Source organism: Camelus dromedarius, chromosome 15, assembly GCF_036321535.1.
Source record: "Camelus dromedarius isolate mCamDro1 chromosome 15, mCamDro1.pat, whole genome shotgun sequence".
NCBI classification, from domain to species: Eukaryota; Metazoa; Chordata; class Mammalia; order Artiodactyla; family Camelidae; genus Camelus; species Camelus dromedarius.
Window position 1 is genome coordinate 13,502,593 of NC_087450.1, and position 25,759 is coordinate 13,528,351.

The following is a 25,759-nucleotide window of genomic DNA, read 5'->3' on the forward strand; positions in this document are numbered from 1 at the left end:
TTTCTTTCATAATGAAATAATTTATTTTTTGTTAACGGTGGAACAATACAGAAGTTTACATATACACAGCAAAGGTTCTCTAAAACATGGAGTAGTTCTAAAAATGCATGTACTAACTGTAGTAAAAAGCACCATTGTCTATGTCTTGACACAGGATTTACATTGGCGGCGTATTTACATAATGAAATGAACATCTGGAAACAGAATTTCATGCTCTCCCGTCTGCTGCTCCCCTGTTTAGACTGTGTTTAGCATTAGAAGAGGGCCTCCAGCACTAACAGTTAACAGCATCGTTCCCAGAACACCAGTCCCAGACACAAGGGCCAAGGCAAGCTTGGGTCTCTGGTAAAAGCTAACGTGAAGATGCCCTCTCAACCTCCACACCCCGCTCCCGACAGCATGAGAAATCAAAATGTGAAATCTGGAGAAAACTTAGAATTCCATGCTTTCCTAAGTCTTGCTTTATGATTTTGTGAGAAGACAAAAGAGATTCAATTTCTTCAGCCATTCAGTAGCTGATGTTAGCAGTGCCAGGCAATTATTTCTTCTTTCAGAAGAAGACAGGGTAAGAACATCATCCATGTAATAAGTATTAATGAAAAAAAAATCATGATAAATTGCATATCCCCACCCCCAGGCCCACGGATCTTTGCAAACAAAACCACCTACAGTCTACAGAGATCTGACCACGGAGGATGAGAAAAAAGGGCCTTTGGGTCATCTGCTCCCGGGAAGGGTTTTTAAAGTCAGGAGTAGCCAGCTACCTAAGCATACTGCATCCAAGAGTGAGACATAGAAAAAGACCAGATTCACATGCAGGGGCCTGCCTTGCAGCCTCTGACTTCCTGGTGTTCAGCCCACAGGGCAGGTCAAGGGGGAAGACAAAGAAACTTGGGGAAAGAAGAAGAAAGGAGTGAGATTCGGGGGAATAAACAGGTTACAAAGCACAAGGAAAGTGGTATTCTTGCCAATACAGTACTGTATAAAAGCCTAAATCATGTGTTACGTGTACACTTTTCAAAAATAAGTTTTCTCTTTAAAGGTTGGGGAGAGGCAAGAAGAAAGCCCACAAAATCCATTATTGAGCCCCAAAATATTGCAAGACAGTCATTTTGAGCATCACAGCCCTACCTAGTTTACACTTTTACCCCCCACGCCCCAGGATTTGCTTTTGGCCACTTCAGGGACGGAGAAGAGAGGCCCATCGGAAACCCAGGTAAGGACCCTTTGTTTCTTTTGAAAAAAGTAGAGGTTACAGGAAAATGCCCACCTTTAAAAAAACAAAACAAAACAACCACCCAAAACCGCTCAAGCGGCCGATTGCAGGGTCAGGGCCTACTTAGTGGTCGGTCCTGAATCGGCACTGAAATGATTTTCGTTTTGGGTTGACAGGGAGGAAAATCTAGGTCCTGCTCTTTGAGTCACTAGCATTAGATCTGTGACTAGAGAAAGGAGCAGCAGTCACTACGAGCACCTTGAAGCCCAGAGCTCTGCTTAGCGAAAGGAAACAAATGCCCTGGGTGCCCGCCTGCCATCCTGAGCCAACAGGCCTGGAGGCCAGGCTTCGTGGGATGTTAACAGAAGCACACCTATGTATTTTCTCACTGCATGAAATTAAATGGGACTACGTACCCTTATCTTCCCATCTGCATTGCAGCGGTATCAATAAGAGTGTAGTTTAGATTCCTTTTTAGTTAAAACGAGTTTTCACATAAAAATATGCATGTGCCTATATTTACACACATCTATATTTACGTACAAGAGTTCAAAGTCTTAAAGGCTGGGGTTTATATCTTTGCCCGTCCCCTCCCCACAACAACCCTAAAAGAAAGCTTTTTCATTTTGCTTAAAAAAGGAAAAAAAAACAAACAGAATCAAAACCACTGTATAGCTCTTAACAGTCATGCTGGTGGATCAGTGAATGAGAGGACAGGTTGGTGCATCAGGGCTGCTGATCAGCCACGAGGGGAAGGGGGTTAGCTGCCTTGGGCTGAGTTTGCTGGTCCTGAAGGTTACAGTTTTGGTTAGAGAGAGGCCTGTCTGGCACGCCGACTCGGTCTACCTCGAGCTCTGAAAGGCATGTCTAACCCTGGTGTCAGTTTATCACAAGTGCATTAAAAATATAGAGATCTATCAAATTCCACATTTATATGCAATCAAATTGAAAAGGACCAGACAAACAGTGCAAAGGTCAAATAATTACTATTTTATATTGGGACAGTACATTTCATATTTCAACCAAAAGACAAAAATGCAGTTTAACTCAAAGGCACAACAATTAAAACACAGAAAATAACGGCATCTCGCAGATGCCTTATTTCTAAATTAAACAAACAGATACACAAGTTTTGTTCCCTTCCCTCCCCCCAGTGCAAGCCCACAAGCTTTGCCCAAAGTCTGGAGTTTTCGATGCCAAACAGCATCCAGCATCGTGGACTTGTGAGGCGCTTGAACGTAGCGATTAAACAAAATGCTTGAGGTCCAGCGAATGGCATTCAAAAGGGACCTCAAAGTGCAGCTATATCTTTTTCAAACATGTTTCAGGCTGAGCTGGCTCTTTTGAACACTATCACTCTGCTTAAATTCAGGAAGCAGGCTTTAAAAATGCAAAAGGCATACAAGTTGTATTTCAGTGCAAATCTTCAGCTGGTAATTGGAAAAGATTCCAACGATTTAGAAACAAAACAAAACAAAAAAACCTCCTTTGTGTCACCTGCCCCTCCCCCTCCCCAAAGCGGCAACTAAGAGAAAAACCAGAGCAGACCAAAACCAGAAGAATGACAGATGACTTTGGAATCATTTAGGAACCTGCGACTTCCAATCAAAAAGATTTTGTTTCAATACGGCAAAGAATCATTAAAAAGCAAAACCAAACACAGAAGTAACCTTGCTTTGTTTAGACTCTCTTGGGGTCTAGAATGAGCTTCCGCGTGGAGTGCGTTTGAACTGTGAGTCGTGGGGAAGGAGGCGGCGCTGAGGAGTGGGAGGCTGGGCGGGCTGGGGACCGCGGGCCCGGGGAGCCCGCTGGCTGCCCTGCCACTGCTTCAGCCGTTGAGCCCTTAAGGTTGCAGTGTGTCTGTGGAGCCTAGGAATGTCATCACCTTGTGACACACTCTGTTTCAGCGTCACAGATTTTACAAATGGTTCAAATTCAATGAAAAAGATTCGCCAGAGGCTGAAAACATTGAGACCTCAAAAATATGAATGCTAAAATATTAAGGGGCGTGAACCAATTTCGTAGCTACCTACATACAAAGTTTCTAGAACATCTATAAAAGCACAAAGTCATAAGAATTTCTTTCCCATTACATTAGTTTTATATAAAATGAATAAATAGTATTTATAGATTTACTGTGTCTTATGTACATATACATGTGCTCTGTTTTAGCTTAAATAAAAATGCTACAAAGTGGGGGACCACTTGAGGGAGAAACCATAACCAAAAAGGAAAATCGGCCTTTTAAACTATCTACCCAAAAGCCTCCATAAAGAAGTTTCCGGGTGTGTCCAAAAATAAGTGGGAAGGAGAGGAATTCTAGTAACAGGGTACCATCCCCTCCTGTTCACCTGCAACAGGGCGTAGAAATGTGGATTTTTCCTTTCACTGATGATGGACACTAGCTCAGCTAGTCCCAAAGCTCAGTTATTGCTGAAAGTTAAATAGGAAAATAGATTAGAATTGGACCAAATGTCGCTTATTTGGGGGAAAAAAAAACCAGAGCATAATCACTTTGCGTTAAGTGGGAAATGGAGATCTCGTTTATCTCTGAGGTAGGAAAAAAAAATATTCCAGAGATGAGTAGGATGACCAACTTTGAGGGGAACGTGGCTCGAGGAGAGCGGTACCCGGCACGGTCCCCGGGACGGCGCACAAAAACAGATTGTACCGTTGTGTCTGTGCGAAGAGACAATGCTGGACCTTCCACGGGCTGGGCCACCCCAAAGACGCGCTCGCCGGGTGTCCAGCTGAGAGTCACAAGTACTGCTCCGTCCGCACGTGGGTCGGGGGCGTGAGCGCGGGCTGTGCGTGCAGGGAGGGCGCTGGAGGCATCCCTGACTCCTCCCTGGGGGTGCGGGCCAGGCTTAAGTGCTCTTAAATGCCACTTTCAAAGCTTACTTTGGAGTTCTGAGTTCAGGATCTCAACTTGAAAAGTTTGTTTCCTTCAGTTTCCTAAGCACGAGACACGCTCGGACATTTCTGCTGGGCAAGGAACGTAGGAAGCCAGCAAACTGGAAGAAAGGACTGGGAGACACTAGGGAGGGGACAGTACACACGAGGGGGAGATGGCCGAGATGTGAGAATTGCTTTTTCGGTCTAAGAATTTTTGGGTGCTTCAAATCGATTGGAATGTACGGTCTCTCAGAGACGAGTTTGTACAGAGAGAGAGAGAGAGAGAAGCTAGAGGATGCACTCAGAAACCCATGATCCTAAGTGCTCCCCTGAACACTTGTACAAAGCTGACGCTGGCGCAGGTGGGACACGGAAGGTGACGTGCAAGGGGACTGTGGGCAGGTCCGATACGCTACCTAATCAGAGCCGTCCGGGAGGCAGCCGAGCACCCTCTCTCTCTCTCTCAGAGCCCGACACGCGGCTTGTGACTGTCCTGGAGCTTTATTCTCTTGATGCCGGAGCTGGAGTAGCCCTCGTCACTGCCCAGGCTCTGCGTGCTGCCCTGCTCATCCGAGTCGCTCACGCTGCTGCTGCCCCAGTCCAGGTCGCCTGTGAGACAGTCCGTGCTTTCCACGTCCACGTCGATCTCTTCTGGGGGGACAAGACAGGGGGGCTGGGGTGAGGGTGGGTGGGGGGAACTAGGGCCGGGGAGCCAGGCGGCCGGGCCGGGCCGGCGGGAGGGGCAGCGGGCGGGGGGCTCACCCCTGTCGGAGTCCGAGCGCTCGGAGGACACGGCGGAGCCAGTGCTGTCCATCCGCATCCTCTCGGTGCCCAGTTTCTCCAGCTGCCTCTTCAGGTGCCGCTGCTCTCGCTGCAGCTGGTCTATTTGGTGAATGGCTTTTCTGTCACAATCTTCAAGTTTCTGCGGGTCAAAGGGGCAGGTGTTGGCGCTCACGGGTGGATTTCCGTTTTGGTAACGACCCTGCCTCTCCCTGCCCGGCCGTGAGAGGTGCCGGTGGCCCTCAGGAGCCACTGGCTGTGTCGCAGGGATGGGAAGCCAACATGCCGGCGCCTCCCAACCTCATCTAACTTCTCCGGTGTCCACAGCGCTGGGATCCCGGCACCCTCGACGGTGAGGCTGACAAGACCGGCCCAGTTCCCTTGTCTGTGGTGATGCCCTGAACACCCAGGCTCTGAGCTACAGCCCTGCACGTGACGGGAGCTCAGGAAACACGCTTCCGTTTCAAAGTATGCCTATTCCGCACGCGTCCCAGTGACACAGGCGCTTCTCTGTGGCATATGCCAGATCGCAGTTCACTTACGGAAATAATAGTCCCTTTTGAAGTCCTGATTCCAAACTGTCCAACCTAGGAGCTTAGAGAACACATCTCCATGGATTTTTTTTTTTTAACAGATCTCTATCTTCTCCGATTATGAAGACTGTCTAATTGTGGTGGTTTTGCTCTAATCAGGGGTTCTTTTCCCCCAGAACGCCCGTGTATGCAGGCTACTAACCATAATCCAAGTGACATTTGTCAGGTCAGGACTCTGACTATAAAAACAGACTAAACAGTGATTGTGGCTCTGGCTCTCAGGGGCTATTTAAGCCACATACTGAGTGCTGACTCGGTTTCTGACCCTCCGAGAGGTGCTGGGGATACAAAGTGAACACAAAGACCAGGTCGCCTCCCTTGTAGAGTCTATATTCTAACAGAGGATGGAGGCAACCAAACAGTCACACAAACCAGTCAGACGTCAATTGTGACATGTGTTGAGAGAGAAATATGCCCAATAATAATAACTCTCTGTTGCAGGAAGGAGGTTTCCCTGTGCTGCTGAACCTGTGCTGAGTTCTGAAGCATGACAAGAAATTCACTGGGTGAAGAAAGGAAGGGAAAGCATACCAGGCAGTGGGAACAGCACGTGCAAAGGCCCTGTGGTGAGAGAACCTGACAAGTGCCAGGGACAGAAAGAAGGGCTGGAGCAGGAAGGGGAGCGTCTGGCACCAGCTGCTGCTGCACACACAGGGGAGGGCCGGGTCAGGCAGGCCTGGTGACACAGTGTGTCCTGAGCCACAGAAGAATTTTAAACATGGTGGCATGCTGATTTGAGCTCTGGCAGGACTGCTCTTGGGAAGCATGGAGGTGAGCTTTGAGGGGACCCCTCAGGAGTTTACTGTGGAGATGATGGACTTTATGGAAATAGAGCAGACTGTGAAACATGGAAGTCCTGGATGTCGACATATGACTAAGGAGCAAGATGATGACAAGATCAAGGATGAGCCTGGGTGTCTGGCTTGAACCAGCAGGTGGACAGTTGGATGGACAATTTAACTTCCGGCACACAGCAGGGAGAACTACTCCATTGGGTTCTGGACGTGCTGAGTCTGGGATTCATCCAAGAGGCATGATGGAGGCGCTCAGAGGAGAGGACTGCCTTGGAGATTCACATTTGATGTCCCTCATAACAGCAAACGTTCACTGGGGAGGTCAAGATAAAAAGGCGTCACAGGAGGCACTTACCTTTATGTGCAATTTGGCTTTTGTTAATAAGCTCAACGTAGTGTGTCTGTTTGATTCCGGACCAAGTGGCACCAGCCCCTTCAACTTCTCCAGGCACAAGCGAAGGTGGGCCCGTCTGTGAAAACAAGATCACAGTAGCATTTGAGACTTAACTAGCCGGTCAGAAGGCACCCAGGAGAACAAGTTCTCAGAGAGTCCCAAGTTACTCTTACTCAGGCCCAGTGATGGCAAATGTCAGCGATGACTTCTGGCCAAATGAACATCTTTTGAAATTAGACAGCTCTAGCAAAAACCAAGGAAAAGCAAAATCCAAGGTTTTCTAAAGTTAAGTCTGTAATACAGGTGGAAGGGTGGAGACTAATGTCCACTATTATTAAGCACATGTATCAGGTTATTTCTAGGTTTCTGGGTTATGATGTGAACCTCAGAACACCCAAGTTCAGAAAGTAATGCCATGCCAATGAGAGAATCCTTTGAACTGATGCTTCTCTTTCCCACTTCAGGATCACGAAATCACTACACCTGCACCTGCCAAAAATGCTATTTACACACGTGAATGACAGATGTGCAGGGTTATTTGTTACAACTTGATCTATAATAGCACAGACTCGAAACAACCCAACTCATCACCAATAGGGAACTGATCAAATAAACTATGGTGCATCCAAACAGTGGAGAACCATGCAGCTATGGAAACAGACTGGAAACGTGCTCTACGTTCTACAAGGAAACAGCACTAGGATACAGCGCTAAGTGAAGAAAAGCAAGATATCGAGCCATGCAAATAACATGCTATCTTTGGGTGAAAATGGGGGAGAAATAATTATCTATATTCATGTTTTCCTGTATGACAAAGTCTAGAATGACACAGAAGGAACTACTAACAGTGCCTAGGCGCAGACGGGTCGGGAGAGTCAGACAGGGGTGGGGGGGGTAGTTTTACTGAATAATTTGCTATACTTTTTGGTTTTGCAACCATTCAAAAAGTTAAATTTTTAAAAATAAGGGAAAAGCACGTCAGTGGTACTGCTATGCTAACAAGCATGCTGACAGCTGGAGGTGACCACACGCAGGTCCTGGAACGCGACAGAATGGCGCAGGGGGACAAAGCGGGAGAAAGGCCACGTGGGGCACAAGACGCAGAGACCCGCTGAAGAGCGGGTGTTTGGTACAGACTGACCAGATGCACAGGAGTCCCTAAAACTCTGAAAATTAATACTTCACTGAAACCTTGGTTTATCCGAGAACCTAGCAGATTCTCCATGAATGTGAGAAACAGCCAAGATTCAGTGTTTTTGCTTCAGCCCACCAGCTCCTCAAAGGCCATTCTAGTCCATAGTGATTCCTCCATTGTCTGCGTACTTATTTGTTTATACTATTCATTGGGAAACTCACTGTTCTGCCTGGAATTTTTGGTATTTGTTAACCATTCGCTGCCAACCCCCTAGAAAGTGGGGGCGACAACTTACTCAGGTTGTCACAGTGCCTTCCCCTCCCATACGCTTAATGCATGTTTGCTGCTTGGATGGTGTCATCTTTTCCTCTAGACTTCAAGCTTCTCGGGGCAGAGTCCATCCCTACCACATCTCTGCACCTTCAGCAGCGTGCAGGGTCCTGGGGTTTTAGACATACATCCACTGCCTTCCCCCAGAGCGACCTGGAGTAGAGCTCCCGGGAGCCTGGGAGGCCACTCTCCAACTGAACTGGGAGACAACCGGAAAGCTTAGTTTGCCCATTTTTTTCCCTCTTAAAATTTTTTGTCGTACTAGTAAAAGTTGGGATCAAACGAAGAAAACTGCTTCATAAAGCTCTAATACAGGTCAATGTGCCTGATACTGACCAAGGAAGTCAATGCACACCCTTCACATCAAGGCTTTGGGATGCTCCCCCAAGGCAGATCTCACAGGTAGATCTGAGCCCCCTGCCTCATCTGCTCTGAGCCTCTTTCCTCATCTGGCTTTCGAGGTGGTCCTAGACTCTCCAAGGGCCCTCTAAGCCTTGACAAGCTCAAGGAGTCCAGCATTCAGTCCTGAGCCAGGAAGATGGAATGGTCCAAACGCCTTACTATAAGGCTTCCACGTGCTCTGAAAACCTGCCCACCTGGAATGGCCACAAACAAAGACTCACATTAGGGGTTTGCGCCTCCCACTATTGCACGAGGGAAAAAACCCCAAACAGAATCTGTGTATAAAATGTTTTTGTTCACCTCGGGTAACATTCAAAAAGAGCCATGAAAACAGATCATGTTATTAGAAACACCATGAGGAAGTATGACTAGTCACTTACACAGCAGTCCAATACTCTCCACAAAGTTTACAGACCCAATTTTTTTTTCAAGTTCAAAAATTAAAATTAGATTGAGACATTTTTCAGCCTGCTCATTGTTTGCAAAGACTGCATGATTCAGAACAGTGTCATACTGGTCCTTTTACGACGTGGGTTTATCTACAGATATGAGTATGTAAATTTTCAAGGAAGTTTGTCTACTGATAAAAATAATAAAGTCATCTCTCCATGCATCATCATTTCTAGTTACCCAGGGAGTCTAGCCCAGAAAGTACAATTTCCCTACCCAAACGTGCATTTCCAAAGAACACGCCCAGTTGTGAAACTCGAAATAAGCCACGTGCCTAATTCACGCTTACCATAATACACGTTCATTCAGTGTTTCCCGGCCTATTTTTTATGAAAATAGGAGCAGAGAGCTTTCTGGATTTTTGGAGAGATCAAGGCCAACTTGTGTCTGTGGCAGTGCCCTCCTTGGCCTGCTCCAGCCTGACGGCTGCCCTGCCCACCTGCAGACACATCCCCAGGCCGGTACCTGAGCCAACCCCAGGAGAAGGAAGAGATGTATGAAGCAGGCCCAGTTCCACCACACAGTAGTGAAGTTCAATTCCTGAACCAGACGAGAAAGGACACAGACCCCTCTGCTCCCACAGAGGGTCCTGAACCCTGAGACACACCCCCACCCTCAGGCCAGGACCTGGAATCCTTCAGCCAGCCCTGGGCACCCATGGAGCGCCCAGATCCAAAACTAGTAGACCAAGCTCTTGTCCCAGCCCTCAGCCCTGGCCATTCCCTGGCCCAGGGCTCTGGCCTTCAAGAAGGGGCCTCCTGTCCCATTGAGACCCAGGTCTAACTCCTCTTTGGGGAACTAGCAGGGGTTTAACTACATATTCTCAACAGGGAGCCCCTCAATACCTCCATCTGACCCGTGCTTGATCCCCTCTCATCATGTATTCACACAGACCTCCTTCTGTTGTCAAGACAGGCCTCCCAGCTCCCCACCCCCAGCAGAAAAGGGTAGTGGCAGATCCTGGCTCCCTCCTGCCCCAACTGCCTCCTCTTTCTGCACTGATCCAGCTGCTTTGTAGGTGATGAGCTCTAACAAACCTCACCTGCTGACTCTCAGGAATATTGCCCTCCTTATTCTGACTGGGCTGATACACCTCTGGTCTCCAGGTGCACAGAGGAAACCCATCTTTGATCCGAGCTACAGTCAGAGATGCTGACTGGGATCTATTCTGATGTTAATCTAACGTGGTCTCTAACTAGTGATAACTAAACTAGATACAAACTAGAACTTCAAACTAGAGCTTCTGTTCAGTAATTTTTTTTTAGTATCTCAAGTTTTATTTATTTTTGTTTTTAATTATTTTTACATTCTGACTCTGTCAGTCACTATACAACCCAATATGAGTGTAGTGATTAAGGGTAAAGGTTTGGGATCCTGGCTCTGCCAACTTATTTCCTGTGCAGCCTTGAGTGAATTACTTAACTCCACGTAGCATCAGTTTCCTTGGCAGGGGTGGGGGAGTGGGGTGGGGTGGGGTGGGGTGGGGAGGAGACAACAATGCCTCCCTGCGAGGACCACCGTGAGCATTAACTGAGACAGGGTGTGGAAGCCCCTGGCCAGGGTCTGACATGAAGCGCTCTGCATATGGTGGTGGTTATGCTTTCAATCCTAGCTTCCTTTGAGGAAAGATAATTGCTGGGAGCAAACACAGATAATTCTAACCCTATCATATTCCTTTCAAAATCAATAGGGAACTCAAGAGTGTTTCACTAGGCAAATAGAGACTGGCTGTAAAATCCAATTCACTAAATGCTTCCTTAAGGAAAATGGACATCTCTTGTCATTAAAAGATTCAATGGAAAATCTCACCCAGTTTCTATGGAAATGCAGATCTCACTTATGCTAAAGGTACTATTTTTTTTTTTTAAACATTTAAAACTTTAGCAAGGATTTCACAAAGCTAACGCTTCCAAAGGGAAGATTCCTTGGTGGCCACCTACATCACGAAGAGGCAGGGCTGGGAGGGACGCCAAGGTCGGGAGGGAAGGATCTGAAGCACCCCGGGACCTCCGCCTATTATCTCCAGTGCAACAGCCAAAGGCAAATGAAAGTCAGGGCAGTAAGTATCGACCTTGAAAATCCAAGCACGTCTCTGGATGTGTTATCCATAACCAGAGAACCTAAAGTATCTCCTACAACAGCAGGAAGAAGGGACAGCATATCTAACAACAAACTTAAAACTGTTTGGGAAGCATCTCTGGGAAGAAAACTATAAAAACTGTGCTGACATGAGAAAACCCGAACAAATGGGAAAAACAGCACATTCCTAGATATGAACCTTCGAAGCAAAAATGCCAATGTGACCCAAGTCTGTCTACAAATTTAACATAATTCTAGGGGAGGAAAATCCCAGCAGTGTACTTTTTAATGCTGGGAAATTAGTCTAAAACTTCACCTAGGAGAATAAATGTGTGAGACCGCCGAAATGTTTGAAAAAGGGAAAGAATGAAGAGGAACGTGCTGTACCACTTATTCAGTTGTATTTTAAATCTTTCCTGATTAAAAGCAGAATATACTGATACAGGAAGAGACAGACAAGTTCAAGTGCAGAAGAGAAGAAAAAATTCCCAGGAAGAGACTTAAGAAGAGAGATACGACTGCAAGTCCTTGGAGCAAGAACGCATTATTCAGAAAATAGCAGGGGAGGGGGGAGGTTAACATCAGAATAGATTCCAAATACACTGAAGAGCTGAATATAAAGTATATTTGGGTCCCACACAGTCCTGTTGGCAGTTTTTCTTAACTCTTGTCAACCATGAATTATGGGAAATTAAAAATGCCAAGTGAAGGAAGTCATTAATGAAGTGGGCTCCGGGCTGTTTGGGACACTGCCTCCGCCCCGAGCTCTGGCACTGACAGAAGGCCCCCGGGCTCGCTGCTGCTCTCAGACAGTTCTGGATGCTGCTCTGTTTTATCTCTGCCTTGAGACTCGAACTTCTTGATTCTATCTATGCCTCTCTCTCTCAGGCCAAGAGATTGTAAGTTGGGGGAAAGATGCAACAAAAGAAGACTACAGGTGGATGTGCTGTCTACAGAGAGCGCCCCTGAATTTACTGTGTCGGCCCTAAAGTTCTTCCTGACTTGGATGTAGTCAAGGCCAGGAATGGTATGAAATCAGGTGTGTGTGTGACTGTGTGTATGTGTGTGACTGTGAGGGAGGCACTGTTGTCAGAGGTCACTCTTCTTTATTGAAGGTGTAACTGAACTCCCTCCCTCAGATTTTCATGACAAAAGAACGAGTCAGGTCAGGGCAGAGGGCAGATAAGTAATTAGGTTCACAGGCAGAAATCTTGAAACGTACCCTTGGCTCTTTCGTTCATTTATTCCACTAGATTTCTGAGGATTGCTACGCACTGCCACCTTCCTGGGTGCTGGGGATAAAACGTTAAGTAAGACCGAGTCCCTGCCTTGGACTTAAAATTTAGCTGGAGTGATCAAACATGTAAACAAATCACTGCAGAATTATCTATCTGAGCTACCTTCAGACCAAGACAAATATCAGCTCCCGCTGAAAGTTCTAGAATGGGCTCCCCTTTGCCCTCTACCAATCATTCTTTCTTTTCCCTCATCCACATCTCGTTTGACTTAACTTCTCCATAAAGGTTTCTGCTCTCATAGCCTATCAGAAGCTTTTTTCCTTTCCAAATAGATCACATGCATTTACCCATTCATTTGCATGCTGCAGGCCTCCTGTGCCTCCGAATGTTCTGTTTCTTTCATTACCAAATAATGAAAGTGACCAAGTCTTCTATTTCACGTTAACCCCCTGGAGCCTAGAAATAATAATGCACCTGCAGACGCTGACCTAAGAGCAGAATCCGGTATCCTTGGTAATGCATGCCCCTTCTCTTTGAGGAAAGCCCTACTTAATGAACACGATACACGGGACCTCACTGAGTACTAGTCTTTGTTAAAATTGGGCCTAAAATGATTAACCAAAGAAGGGGAAAAAAAAGTTACATAAACAATATCCTATTTTCTCCTTCCTTTGTGTGGACACAGACTTAGCCAATTAAATAGCTTTATAAATCCTATAGAATGGTTGGAGTTTGAAAAATAATTTCAGCTATGGGTATGTGTAAACTCTATAGTGATTAAAAAAAAAAAAGGGTATTTAGTATAGACTAAGAGGACCCTTTAAAGGGTCAAAAATTACTCCCTACAAGTGATTATAGGTCACAGAGATCATAACCTTTTCCAGATTTTGGATTGAGAACAAAGCCTTATTGGGTTAAACAAAAAATCCAGGTGGAGACTACAAGTCATGCTTTGAGGAAAAACGTAGTCTCCTGTTTCTAAAATGATCCCTTCATAAACAATCGCCAAATGCATCATTATTACTGACTTAAGTGGAACCTTGGAAGGTTCTGAAGATTTCTTATAACTGTGACAGTCATCTTTGTAAAATACACAACGGTGGTGACACACGCTAGCCGTACGGGAAACACGGCACTCAGCGGACGGTGCGTGAACAGCGACTCACGGGGGCTACGTTTTAAACTAATAAAATCACTTCTCTATTAGAAGTATTCAATACACAAGTATTTAATTTTTCCTTTCTAGAGCCCGTATTTTTAAAAAATACAAGATGCATATTATAACTAGTACTTGCTAGCTCAATCTCACCTATTCCCATAGACTATTCACGTCTATGACAAAAGTCAGGGGGTGCCTCCAGTGTTCCCCAGAGGGGACTGGAAACTGGCTGAATAAGCAGCATGTTTCTTCTCTAAGTTCTTCCAAGAGGTGTAGTCTGGGAAAGGTGGACTCCGGTGGTACAGATCTGAGTGCCCCTCCGCACCATCTCCATAGAGCAGCTTTGCACACGGAGAGCTATCTCACTCCTTTGTAACAACCAGGCTGTGCCCTTCGCCCCATGTGGCAACAAAGCAGTGTGGGTCTGTTACGACATCCCAGGGTGAAATCTGAATGTGGTCAAGGGCGTTCAGTAGCAGTAAGAGTGGCGCAATGCACACCACAGCTCAGGCACAGTGCAAAAGGCAGGCCCTACCCCTTCCGATACGCAGAGCGTGGCCATCTGAAAAGCCAGGACCCCAGAGAAACAACTATAGGGAACTGCAGTGAATTAGAACATCCTGCCAGAAGAGACCTGGCTGGAATGGTTTCTCATGCCAGACCAGATGCCACTGAAATACTGTTGGACCGGATGAAAATAACAGCTTAGATCAGGCTGCTGAGTCCTCCTCACAGAGCACACACAAAAATCTTTTGTCATGGGGGTCAGAAGACTCTGGCAGAGGTAATCTCTCTAGACCAGCTGCCTCATTCCAGCAAGGCCTGCATGTGCACCATTCCAGAAAAACGGGTGTCGGCAATTAAAGGAGATGCTAGAGCCTTCTTTTGAAAAACAGCCCATTCGAGCACATGACTCTCGACCCACTGGCCACAGCGTATATGCATTCATTCACTCAGCCTCCATTTGCTGAAGGGCTCATTGGAAGGCATTTAGACCAGAGGAATTCCCAGCTAAGAAAAGGAAATAGAAGAATTATCTTCAGTAAAGGGCACATAACAACTAAAGACTAAAAGATTTTGCGTATTCCAACAATAATTAATTAGGCATTACAATGGAAAACCAACAGCAATGTTAAAATACATAAACACAAACTCAGGGATACCTTTTACAAGAAATGTGCAAGATCTACATGGAAACCCTACAAAAGTACTTGGAGACAGAAAAGAGATCTGAATAAATGAAGACACACACCACATCCTGGCTGGAAAGCGCTGCGCTGTAAACATGAACTTTTAAAGGTTAATTTACATTGGAATTATTTAACTTGGATTTTGAAAATCCCCAAAGAATTTGGAGGATAAGGAATTGAAGGAGTGACTGCAAAATTCATCAGGAAAAGTAAACTGTAGTGGGGGTAGGTACAGCTCAGTGGATAGAGTGCATGCTTAGCATGCACTGAGGTCCTGGGTTCAATCCCCAGTACCTCCATTTAAATAAACAAACAAACCTAATTACCCCCCTGTAAAAAAATTTGAAAGTTAAAAATTTAAAAAAAAAGGGAAAAATAAACTGGTGAAAAGAGCTAAGAACATGGTAAAATAAAACAAGAAGGTGGGGAGAATAGAGATTTGCTTTACTGGATCCTGAAGTGCCTAAAACGTCAATGATTACAACAATGTATACTGTCTCAGGAAGAGCAGATGAGGTGGGTCAGTGGAACAGAACAAATCTAGAACCAGACTTAGCCACAAACAAGAACTCAGTACACAACAGAGGCAGCAACTTCAAATAGTGAGAGAAGACTGACTCCATAAAGGTAAATGATAAACTGGATAGTTAAATAATACAAAGGGGCCATCTCTTTCATATATACCCTTTGTATTATAGAACCTTTTCAAAATAAAGAAAAAGATAAACTCCTCAGTAGAAAATTGGGCAAAGGTTATTAAACAGGTAATTCACACACATACACAAACTGCCAAAGAGATGAAAACTGTTCAACCGTGCTAGTAATATCAGAAATGCAAATTAAAACAAGTTGTGTGTCATTGTTTTTTGTTTACTTATCAAATTCATAAAAGTCTTACATTAAAATGTAAACTTGTGAAGGTCTAAGGAAATATGGCCTATAACCTGCCTGGTGGGTAATCCAGCAGTAAACATCAGAAACCATAACATGTATACCATTAATTCCATAACCACAAATCTGTCCTAAGGAAATGATGATGGTGTCGGACAGAGACTTATCTATAAGGCAGTTTAAGGAAGCATCGTTTATATTAGCGAAATATTGGGGAAACCCTAAAATAGGGGGTTGGTTGAATGAATTATGACACATCTATATGATGTAACACTGGGCATTCACTACAAGTAATGTTAGAAAAGGAGATTTAATGATACTGGAAAATGTTCACAACGTAGCTTGAAAGGAAGCAAATGATTTGCTATTCGATCCCGTATCGATTAAACAAAAAAGCACGCACAGAAATCTGCGGGATGGGACTTAGCAGGAAGTCAGCACCTGTTATTGCTGTAAGGTCTATTTATTACAGGTGGTTTTTATTTTCTTGGTGCTTTTCTGAACTTCTCAACTTTCTACACTAAATTCTTTTAAAAGTTATTTTCCCCCAAACAGTGGGAAAGAGACATTTCAAAGTTCCATGGGTTGCCTTGGACTGCTAGAATGAGGGACGATTCAACTTTTGAGTATGATTTTCTATATTTCTCAAAATGTTCTACGTGATTAGTTTTTTAAAAAGCAAAAACTACTACATGCTTATCAAGGGTGCTTCCTTCAGAGGCTAGACCCCCCCCCCCCAAATTAAGATTTGGAGAAGCAGTCAAGTGACAGCTTCGTACCTACAGTGAGACTACACTGAGCCCTCGGCCCCAGGGACGTGGTCTTTGTTGGGCTCTGGATTCCCAGCACCGAGTCCCCAGCATCCCTGGGCTCCATGAACACCTGGTCTATTAGATGGAAAATACGGTTGCGGCTGCCACCACCTCCCACCTTCACCATTCGAGAAGTCTTTTATCTTCCCAATGCCAAGATTATTATTAAATGGGCCATGCTGAACTCCTCATAGGGGAGTCCTGATGAACACAAACTATCCAGAATCTCTAAAGGGCCACAGAAAAGGTTTCTGTGTGAAAAATAACTAACACAAGTATAATAACTTTGCAATATTGAAGAGAAAAAAAAATCCAATTAGAAGTTCTTTTCCTAAGTTGCTTTTTTTTTTTTGAGAGCTATGCCACTCTTTTTTAAAAAGTGATGTTAAGGTGAAAACCGGCAGAAGTGTATTAGCATCCAGCAGAGTGGTATCCTTTCATAGGATTCAGCAACTAAAACCAGGGAGACAAGAGCAGCTGTTGAGCTGACCTCAAAACCCTAAAATTGGAAGCATCCACGCTAATAAGCGAGAAGAACCCGACAACCTTCGGCTCCTCCCCTGGACTGCGGCAACCAATGCCGGGTTAAATTAAGTAACTTTGAGTCCTTCCTTCTCTTCTGTTCACAAGCTCTAGACTGGAGAAGACAATTATCAAGACCTTAGAAGACCCAATTCCAAAAAAAGAAAGGACAATAAGGAAACTAGATAGCCAACCCTTCGATAAGCAGAAGTTGACGGGTCACCTGGAAACAACTGGAATTATAAGCAGCTTGCCCAGTGATGGCTTCAAATCCAGTTTTCTGGAATCTTTGCCTCCACAGCCTCCCGTGCGTACCTCGATCTCAGCGCTCAGTGTGTTAACTGAAACTGTCTCTGTGTCTTTCTCGTGAGACAAACTACATTTCTCTAGGATGGGGACCAGCTGATTTAATACCCCAGTATGAACTTATTTAATACCCAGTACTGAGCACAAGCTCTTGGGACACCGTAGGTAGAAAAAAATGTTCTTGATCAGCTAAAACAAATGACAAAATTGACATTCTGTGGCAGTCCTGCAGGCACGGTGCTGCAGGACGTCTAGGAGCCCTCACCTGAAGGTGAATAATGAAATGTGAGTAATAAACATAAATGCCTGGTGGGGAGGAGGAGGACTAAAAGGCTTTTCAGCAGAAACAGTCCCGGTTTCCCCAGTTCACCCCAAAGGCAGGAAGATTGGAGAGAATCCAAAGATGAGAGAGAGAAGCCACATCTGACTGCCTTTCCGCCTTCAGAAGAGATACTTTTGAGTTTCCAGTTCATGATATGTAAATCCCTAAAGCATAAAGATGCTCTGATTTCAAACATGGTCATCACAATCACAGAGAAACTGAAAGGGGAGGGTCTGGGCAGCCCTTCCGCCGATGAAACACACCAGATCCTGGCTTTCAGAACCAGGCTCCCTCTTCAAAGAGGCGTGTGAAATAACCGCACGTGTTTACAGAGCCGTCGTTACACACCATCTTCCTGTTTGTGCAGGGCACTGAGAAGGCCCCTCGATCTGGATGGGTCACCTGTATTTCAAATTTATGGGAGCTCAGAGACCAGAATGAGGCTTGTTCAATCGTTTGCAGCCCTGGCTGCACATAAGAATCACCCGGGGAGCCTTTAAAAAAATACTAGTGCGGAGTCTCCGCCCAAACCAATTAAATCAGCATTGCTGGGTGTGAGGTTTCAGCGTTGGGGGGGGGGGGTGTTTTTTGTTTTTTTTAAAGCTCCACAAAGAATTATTAATTTTTTTCAGCATGGTAAAAGCAAGTGTGTGTGTGTGTGTGTGTGTGTGTGTGTGTGTGTGTGTGTGTGTGTGATTTAAGTCTTTACTAGAGATAGAAGAAAATGTGCTTTAAAATACTCCACAGAGAGGGGTGGTTTTGATTACACAAGACTAGCAAAATATTGGTAAATGTGGAAGCTGGGCGATGGATACAAAGAGGTTGATTACATTATTCACTCTACTTTTGTATATTTGAAAAATTCTCTAACAGAAAGTTATTTTATAAACTCAGCAGAAGTAAAAATTTGTTTTCTTGCCGCCAAGTATATATGTGTATACTGTATTTAACATAAAAGTATTTTTTAAAACCATTAAAATAAAAGCTTTGCAAGTGATTCTAGTGTGTGACCAGAGTTGAGAACGACTAGGCTACCTCATTTGAAAAATAAAGATTTAAATAAGTAGCAAGAGGTAATCCCGGTAAGAAAGCAACTCAGGCTTGTGGCGAGATGGAGCCCAGTGAGGGCGCCGGCCTCGTCCAAGTGCATTGCCATCGCCTCTTTCTCCTCTGTGTGTATTTGCCTGAATTTTGAGAATCTTTATTCACAAGTGAACCGCACGCACACACATATGTATGTGTATATATATAAATCTCTGTGTGGACCTGATTTAAGACAGCATGACCAATTATATTTAGGAGCATGTACTTTTTAAAAAACACTATTTGTGGAAACATGGCCTCTGACCTAAAATGCTCTGGCCTGTGACAGTCCCACAGAAGGTCACTCCTCAGGAAGGGTGAGTGGGCTGCGGGGGTCAGGGCTGGGGGTGTGGTCTTTGCAACAAGAGAGCCCCCGGGTCTGGCTAAGTGGCTTACGGGCAGAGCTGATCAGAGGGCCCTGAGTGAACTCATATATCAGGTGCTCATTATGTGAAATCAAGAACAACCAGGTCTCAACTTGATGAAGAAAGAATACAACAAAACACGGCCCCCGCCCCCCAAATCCCCAACTCACCTATTCTTCTCCATTTCATTGTGAGTCGATCTGAAAGAGGGAACAATAAGAGTTAAGATTATTCTTGTCTTAAAGGACTACTCCACACCAACACGATTCTAACTTCCTTCTCTCCCAAGTCGGTAGGGGAGAAGACAGAGAAAGGGCCCTCCTAAAGAGACCAGTCCCCTTGGGGAATGAGATAAATGTAAATATCTACAACAGAGTTCAAGGAGAAGTGACAAACTAAGACGCATGCCCTCCCTAGGGGGAAAGTAATCCATTTGAAGAAAGGAAATAAAAGGGGTCTATTTACACGAAGAGTAAAACAGCTGCACAGTGAGTGCGATGTGGAGCTGGGTCACTTAATACCACAAAGCATCCTCTAGGCCGAGCACAGAACAGTGGAGGTGGCGTCCCCACCCCAGCCCTGCAGTTTTTTCTGGATGTACTACACACCAAAATCGTATGCTAATTGTGTGACTGTAGGATACAGTTTTAAGTGCATAACAATAACCCTTCCTCCCTCAATCTTTCTACTCCCCGAAGTTATTATTTTATCAGGTACGACCTCCTGAAAGTCGCTACCAAGTGATTTTTGGGAAGGGGCTTCCAGAACTCAGCTCAACATAAAGACGACAGACTGGTTAAGGCAGCGCTTTGGGTGAACTCTGAAGTCCACTGGCTGGGACTGTGGAAGAAATAAAATTCTTTACCATCCTGTCCTCGGTTCACCCCACGGTAAAATGGAAATAACAACTATTGCCAATTATCCACTGAACAAGAATGGGCCAATGAGGGAGCAACTGTAAAAGTGATTAGAGAGCCTTGGATGAAAGCGGCAGTGTTTGTGAAATCATACTATTAGTGTGTTTACAGCTGACCTTGAATATAAGGCCTGGCCTGAGGATTTATGGACAGGTTTCCACGAAGGTCACGAGAGGTCAGTGAATGTGCCCATTTCAGTGTCCTCCTCACATAACTCATCCTTAACTGGCCCTTATATCCTTATAAATAAACTTGAGGAAGCTCCTCACATTATAAAGGAGCTGAATCTTGACCTTTCTTGTGGAAATTCTCTGGAATCTAAGCAGCTCAGGAAAGTATGACCAAGCTCAGGTCAAGAATTCTGCGGGGCTATAACGGGAACCTTACTGGGCCCAGGAGATAAATTCTCACAGTGATCACGGAGGAACAGTACCTCCCTCAGTGCTTAGCCCCCCATTTACATCGAGGGCCACCACCACCAAGTTCATTCACACCAGAGGCTGGGGGTGGGGGGTGTGTGTGGGGAGGGGTTAGTCTGGAAATGGGAAATGTCCAATCCCACACTAAAACACTTCCACAAGGCTCCTCGGATACCAGTTTTTATTTAGGAGGGAAAACAAGAAAATAATGACAGTATTTCAAATTTTAGAATATTTGTTTTCTAGACAAAGGCTATGCGAAGCTCAAAACTCGTTAACTTAAAAGCTTTAAACTGATTCACCTGCTTATCCCTCAGCGTTCTTCAGTTCTATTTTTCTGAAGGTACACTTCCTGCAGTGCCAGCAGGGTATCACAGTTAACAAGAGTCAGGCCTGCAACTGCAAACCTTTGGCTTTAAAGCACGTGGCATTCTGGTTTTAACAAGGAGTAACAAGTTCAAAGTCTGACAGATTTTTTTTAAATGGATGAAAGTATATGACAACAGTTGGTCAAGACTTCCCTGTTTAACTGCAGCCAAGGACCAACCTGGGAAGGTGGTGGAGGGCAGGGTGGATATTTGAAAAGAGCACGGTGTCTGATTACACAAAATAACAGCACATAGGGCACCCTCACCCCAAATTTCTGGATTCTTTGAAGATACATATAAAAAAAATCGTAATCCCCAAGATAATCTTTTTAACAAATTCCATAAGCAGCACAACTCCTTCCAAACTTTGAACAGAGTTTTGGAAACTACTGATCTTATCTGATTACTTAAGAGTGTTGAACACATGGTGATTTTTCACAAGGGGACTTACATCAAATGGCTAGGGCATTACTGAAGTGCATTTGGTTTAGTGAAACTCAATTTGTCTTTAATAAAAAGCAGGCCTTTCAGAAAATGATCAGTTCAGAGGCTGCCTGCCAACTCTGTTGATGGATAAACATTTATCTTTTTAATTAAAGCATTGTAAGAATACAGACATGCCTTGTGTCAAAATCATTTTCCATGTGGTTACTGAAAAGATTCGATAACTCTGGAATCACTGATATAGGTCAAAGGTCACCATTTAAAAATATATTCTAACAAAAAGATAACCAGGCCAAACTAGTCCTTGGGATTACGAAGACTCACCATGTCAAGTCAGCTGTATAGCCAGTGTCTCACAAAAGAAATGGGTGGATAGTGCTAAAGTTCCTCTTTCATGCGAGTGCCAATGCCTGCTTTACCAGTTTAGCAAAAGATACCTTTAAGAACTCTGGATTTCAATTCTAAATATTTAGTAACTGATTTCAAAAATCAGTATGAAAGGAAAAAAAAGAGAAGATTTCATCTCCCCCTAGTTTTTTGGATGATTCCAAAACACCCAATATTCACAATTTCATTTGTTTTTTTTAAACAAGCAATTAGAAAAACTTGAGATCTGCATTTTCATTTTCCAAGAAGTTTGATCTGTGGCTAAATCTTGTTTTGTATTGTCCAAGGAAAAGTAACCCCTCCGATTCTACAAGCAAACAGGCCAGCATTTCAACCTAAATTAACAAAAAGAAACTGTTACCGATGGTTATGTAAACCAGCAGTAATCTCTCTATCGCCCTTACCTCAGTTCAAAATCCTGACCATACGTGGCCTTGGATATAAGTCTAATTCAAATCAAAGGGTCAAACTGCATTCTCTGGGGAGACGTCTCGCTGCTCAGGTAAGGGTCATTCCAAACAGGTCATGAAGGAAGTGATCACATTTAAACACAACAACCTGCTCTTGCTTCATGTGTTTGCTTGGTGTCATCTCCCGGTTTAGTCATGGCCTCTCAGAGATCCTTGCACCACTTCAGTTATTGCACGAATTCATTATTAGTCGAGAAACAGGGACAACTGTGGTGGTCTCCTGTCTCACTGTAGAAAGCAAATCCCATCCATTGACAGAAATAGTAGAGCTTTCCCCCAGATCTGGAGGTACAGCCATTTTTCCAGGAGTAAAGCTGGACATTCAAGAGAAGAGAAAGAATCTATTTCTTGGATTGAAATTCTCAACTCTCACTATTTTTCTTTCCTAATTACCTTTCTTTCCTAATTACTTCTCTTCAACAACGTCCCCTTTTTTTCCTCACCACTGAACATCCCTTCAACAACTTTCTTGTGAAACTTCGGAGAAAACAGAGTGCTAAGAGTCAGGCCTTGACTATCAGTGTGGGCAATTCCTCTCAAATCATGAGTGGACAAGAATTAAAGTAACAAACGAACCACACTTTTCCAGAAAAATAAACCAAAAGGCTTCAAAGATCTAACAAAAAATTAAAACAAAATTACCATAGCAAAATGCAACACAAAAATTGTTTTGTACCACCGCGGAAGTCAAGTCAGCATTAACATCCTTCCTAAAGGCCACCAGAACTCACGCACAGATCTATTTGCTACCACCTTCAGATAATGCTAAAGGTGGGAGGGGAAGGAAAAACCACCAGGTAACTAATTAACAGGTTCATCCTTCCCGCGCCTTCCTAATCAAGAGCTCGGCACATGTGTGCTGCTCACTCACATCCCGTGATTCTACTGACACTAAGGACAATGGGGTGAATCAAAGACAGAAGAGGCAGCAAGAACAAGTGAGTTCTAGGTTCAGGTGGGAACCGTCTGGCTTTTAGTGGGCTGTATTATTGCACAGAGGCTAACCAAATACAGTTACTTGCAGGGGGTTTTCAGGAGAATGGGACACTTGGAAAAGGGTTCTAAATCAATAATGAAAATGTCAATGATTTTAATTTACTGGAATAAAAGGTCTAATTGAATGGATCTAATAAAAACAGATTTCCTAGCTAACTTAGTTATATTTTAAGGGCAAAGAGGGAAAAAAAGGGTACAATAGCATCAACAGAGTACTCACATGTATCAGGAACTACATTCAGGGCTTTAATATGTGATTTCATTGACCATTAACCAAATACTTTCCAGTGAGATTTACAAATTTTAAGAACTATAAGGCTAACGTAAAAGGACTGTGGCATATTAATATTTTAATATTATATGTTCCTCCACCACCAAAAAGGCAGGCTTTGACCTCAGTCATTCCTCTTTGCCATTATAAACAATGTGACAAATCAGATTGTCAGACAAATCCCTGTATTTAATTTACACGTCAAATATGAAACCCTACCACTTATGCCAAGCCAAATACTTTAACGTGGTTAAATAAAATCTTCACTATGAAAAGTAAAAAATGAATAATGTCCAGTATTTTCAATTACAGAAAACTTGCCCTGAATCTGCAACTTCTGAAGGCAAAATATTGTCAGTTGCTAATCTCACTTGAAGTTTCCCAGATGTTCACTCCCAAAGGGAAGAAAAGCAAAATTAAGTTAAAAAAAAAAAAAGTTCCTAAAGAAATAGAAAATATCTCCATTTCTCTTTACTTTTTAGTCCCCTCAACCCAGAGGGCGGTTTCCTCCAACGCCTTAAGACCATGCACACGTTACTGAATCACGATCACCACCTCATTTACAGGATTATAACCACAACAGGCAACTTCCATTCTGCAGTTTGTATCACCTGCAGTATAACCTAAAAGAGAAAAGGAAATATTTACCAAATTACCTGCTACTGCTGTTATTCTTCTTGGATTTGCTCCTCCGTTTTAAGGCATCTCTGTCCTTGTTATTGTATGGTAACATGGAGGCATAACCATGCTCAGCTTCTAGAAAACCGGAGGATCCAGTTAATGAATGAGCCCAGAACATTCAATACTCTCTCCCCTCCACAGTATTTCCTTTTAAAAAATGATTTATTTTTCATTAAAAGAATATCATAGAAATGATTAAACGGAGCAAGGTGGAATTCTTAGAACAATGATTGTTGTTTTTTTTTCTTTTTTTAATTGCGTGAATATCCTCAATTCGGATCAGGTGTAAGGAGCATTCCAGCTGCTCATTGTTGAGAAAGACACAGCAAGTCTCATGGAGTCTGGGCTTCCCATTGGCAACGTCCAGCAGGTTGGTGTGTATTAAGTGGGATCAGCTTCAGGCGAAGGTGCGGGGCAAACACCGGGAGCCTGAGCCGGGGAAGGGAGGATGGGGGGGCAGGGGAAGCGCTGCTCCTCTGGCTGGGAGACCCGGCCCCAGGCCCTGGGGGCCGGCCGGGACGAGCCCCGGTGAGGTAATCCAAGGGCCTGGCTGAGGGGGCCCCGGCAACCCACTTGAGACGGGGTGGGGAGGAAGCGGCGCTCAGGACCCCGGGGGCAGCGTCCCTTTTCCACCCCCATTCATTGCCTTCGGGGCAGCGGCGGCCTCTCTTCGGACCGCGCGTGGGGAGAGCTGGAGGGGTTGGGAGCGCCCGCGGTCGCGCTCTCCGCTCCTCCAACCACCCTTGGAGCCGCTGGGCCTCTCAGAGCTCCCGGACCCCACTCGGGGCTGGACCCCTCCCGTCCCCGTGCACCTCTCTCCCGCCGCTCCAGGTAGTCGGCCGCCTCCAGAAGCATCTGGATGTTCATCCGAACCGCCGCCGCCATTCTGCACCGGGGGCCGGAGCCTCGGGACCAACCCCCACTGCCCACGGGCTCGCCGCCGCCGGACACCCGCGCCCCGCTGTGGACCCCACAGAGCAGGGTTGAGAGAGCTTCTCTGGCGACGACTCTCGCGGGAAGGGGGAGGGGACCGGTGAGCTGGGCACCGCCGACACCGTGACAGAACCCGGAGAAGAGCAGCAGCCGCCACCGTCGCGGAGTGTTTATCCCCGACTCACCGTCCCCCCGCCCCCAGCCCCTTCTCTTGACAGGCCCGCTTCGGCTGCTTTCCTCATTGGGTACTCCAAAGAATGCCCCGCCCCTGGCCCTGTCCGATTGGGGGAGGGCATCATGGCCCCGCCCCTCAGGGTCCGCTCCTCTCTCTGGTTGATCACGCTTGACAAGGCCTGGGCTCCACCCCTTCTTTCCAATTGGTGACAGGATTCGCAACTCCGCCTCGTGCTCCTTGCCTGTTTTCCATTGGTTCTCTACCGACAACCGGGCCCCCTTTGCTTTGTTAGTATTGGCCAAGAGCTACAGAAAGCAAGCCACTTTGCCTGTCTCCCATTGGTGGAGCCTTCCGACACCGCCCAGCTACGATGACGTCACCCTTCCCCAGGCCCAGCGAGCCCTGAGTGGCTGGGTGGTCAGCGGCCCGGCTACTTCTCCCGGGACCTGACGTTGGCTGGGAGGGCTGACCCCGGCGCCGGGCGGTGCTGATTCACCGGCCGCCGCCGAGCTCGGCTCCACCCAACCCCGCCTCGGACCTGTTGCCGGGACCTGTCTCTGGGGAAAAGTTCCGGGGACCTGCTGGGCGTCCCTCGAGTAGAAGCTGGCTGGTACCACGCCTCACCTGGGTGCTCTGCCCTGCTCGGTCTCGGGGCCGGATTCCTGGGTCTGCGGGCCGTTGCCCGGAGGTTCCAGGCTTCCCGGGACCCGGGCAGCCGAGGGTCCCGCCGCGAATCCCCCTG

The 25,759-nt window shown here is 45.5% G+C and overlaps 1 protein-coding gene across 2 annotated transcripts; it reads right to left on the reverse strand.

Moving 5' to 3' along the window:
* Window positions 1–25,030, reverse strand: MXD1 (MAX dimerization protein 1). 2 transcript variants are annotated; one of them, XM_031467203.2, is made up of 6 exons: window positions 24,722–25,030; window positions 23,885–23,984; window positions 19,127–19,156; window positions 6,634–6,748; window positions 4,874–5,033; window positions 1–4,759 (listed from the first exon to the last, which is right to left on the reverse strand). In XM_031467203.2, exons 1-6 carry the CDS (start codon window positions 24,792–24,794, stop codon window positions 4,575–4,577), a joined length of 663 nt encoding a protein of 220 aa, XP_031323063.1. In that variant the 5' UTR covers window positions 24,795–25,030; the 3' UTR covers window positions 1–4,574. The 2 variants fall into 2 exon arrangements, with proteins under 2 accessions (XP_031323063.1, XP_031323062.1); XM_031467202.2 differs by having other exon boundaries at window positions 1–4,762; window positions 24,722–25,027.
* Window positions 25,031–25,759: the final 729 nt, after the last annotated feature.

What these genes read in the sequence shown, in the direction of transcription:
- MXD1 (XM_031467202.2), bottom strand. Translation starts at nt 24,794, where the DNA reads ATGGCGGCGGCGGTTCGGATGAACATCCAGATGCTTCTGGAGGCGGCC. An exon ending in AAGAATAACAGCAGTAGCAG is followed by an intron (nt 19,157 to 23,884) that starts GTAATTTGGTAA and finishes TCCCTCTTTCAG; the next exon opens with ATCGACTCACAATGAAATGG. An exon ending in AATGAAATGGAGAAGAATAG is followed by an intron (nt 6,749 to 19,126) that starts GTGAGTTGGGGA and finishes TTGTTTTCACAG; the next exon opens with ACGGGCCCACCTTCGCTTGT.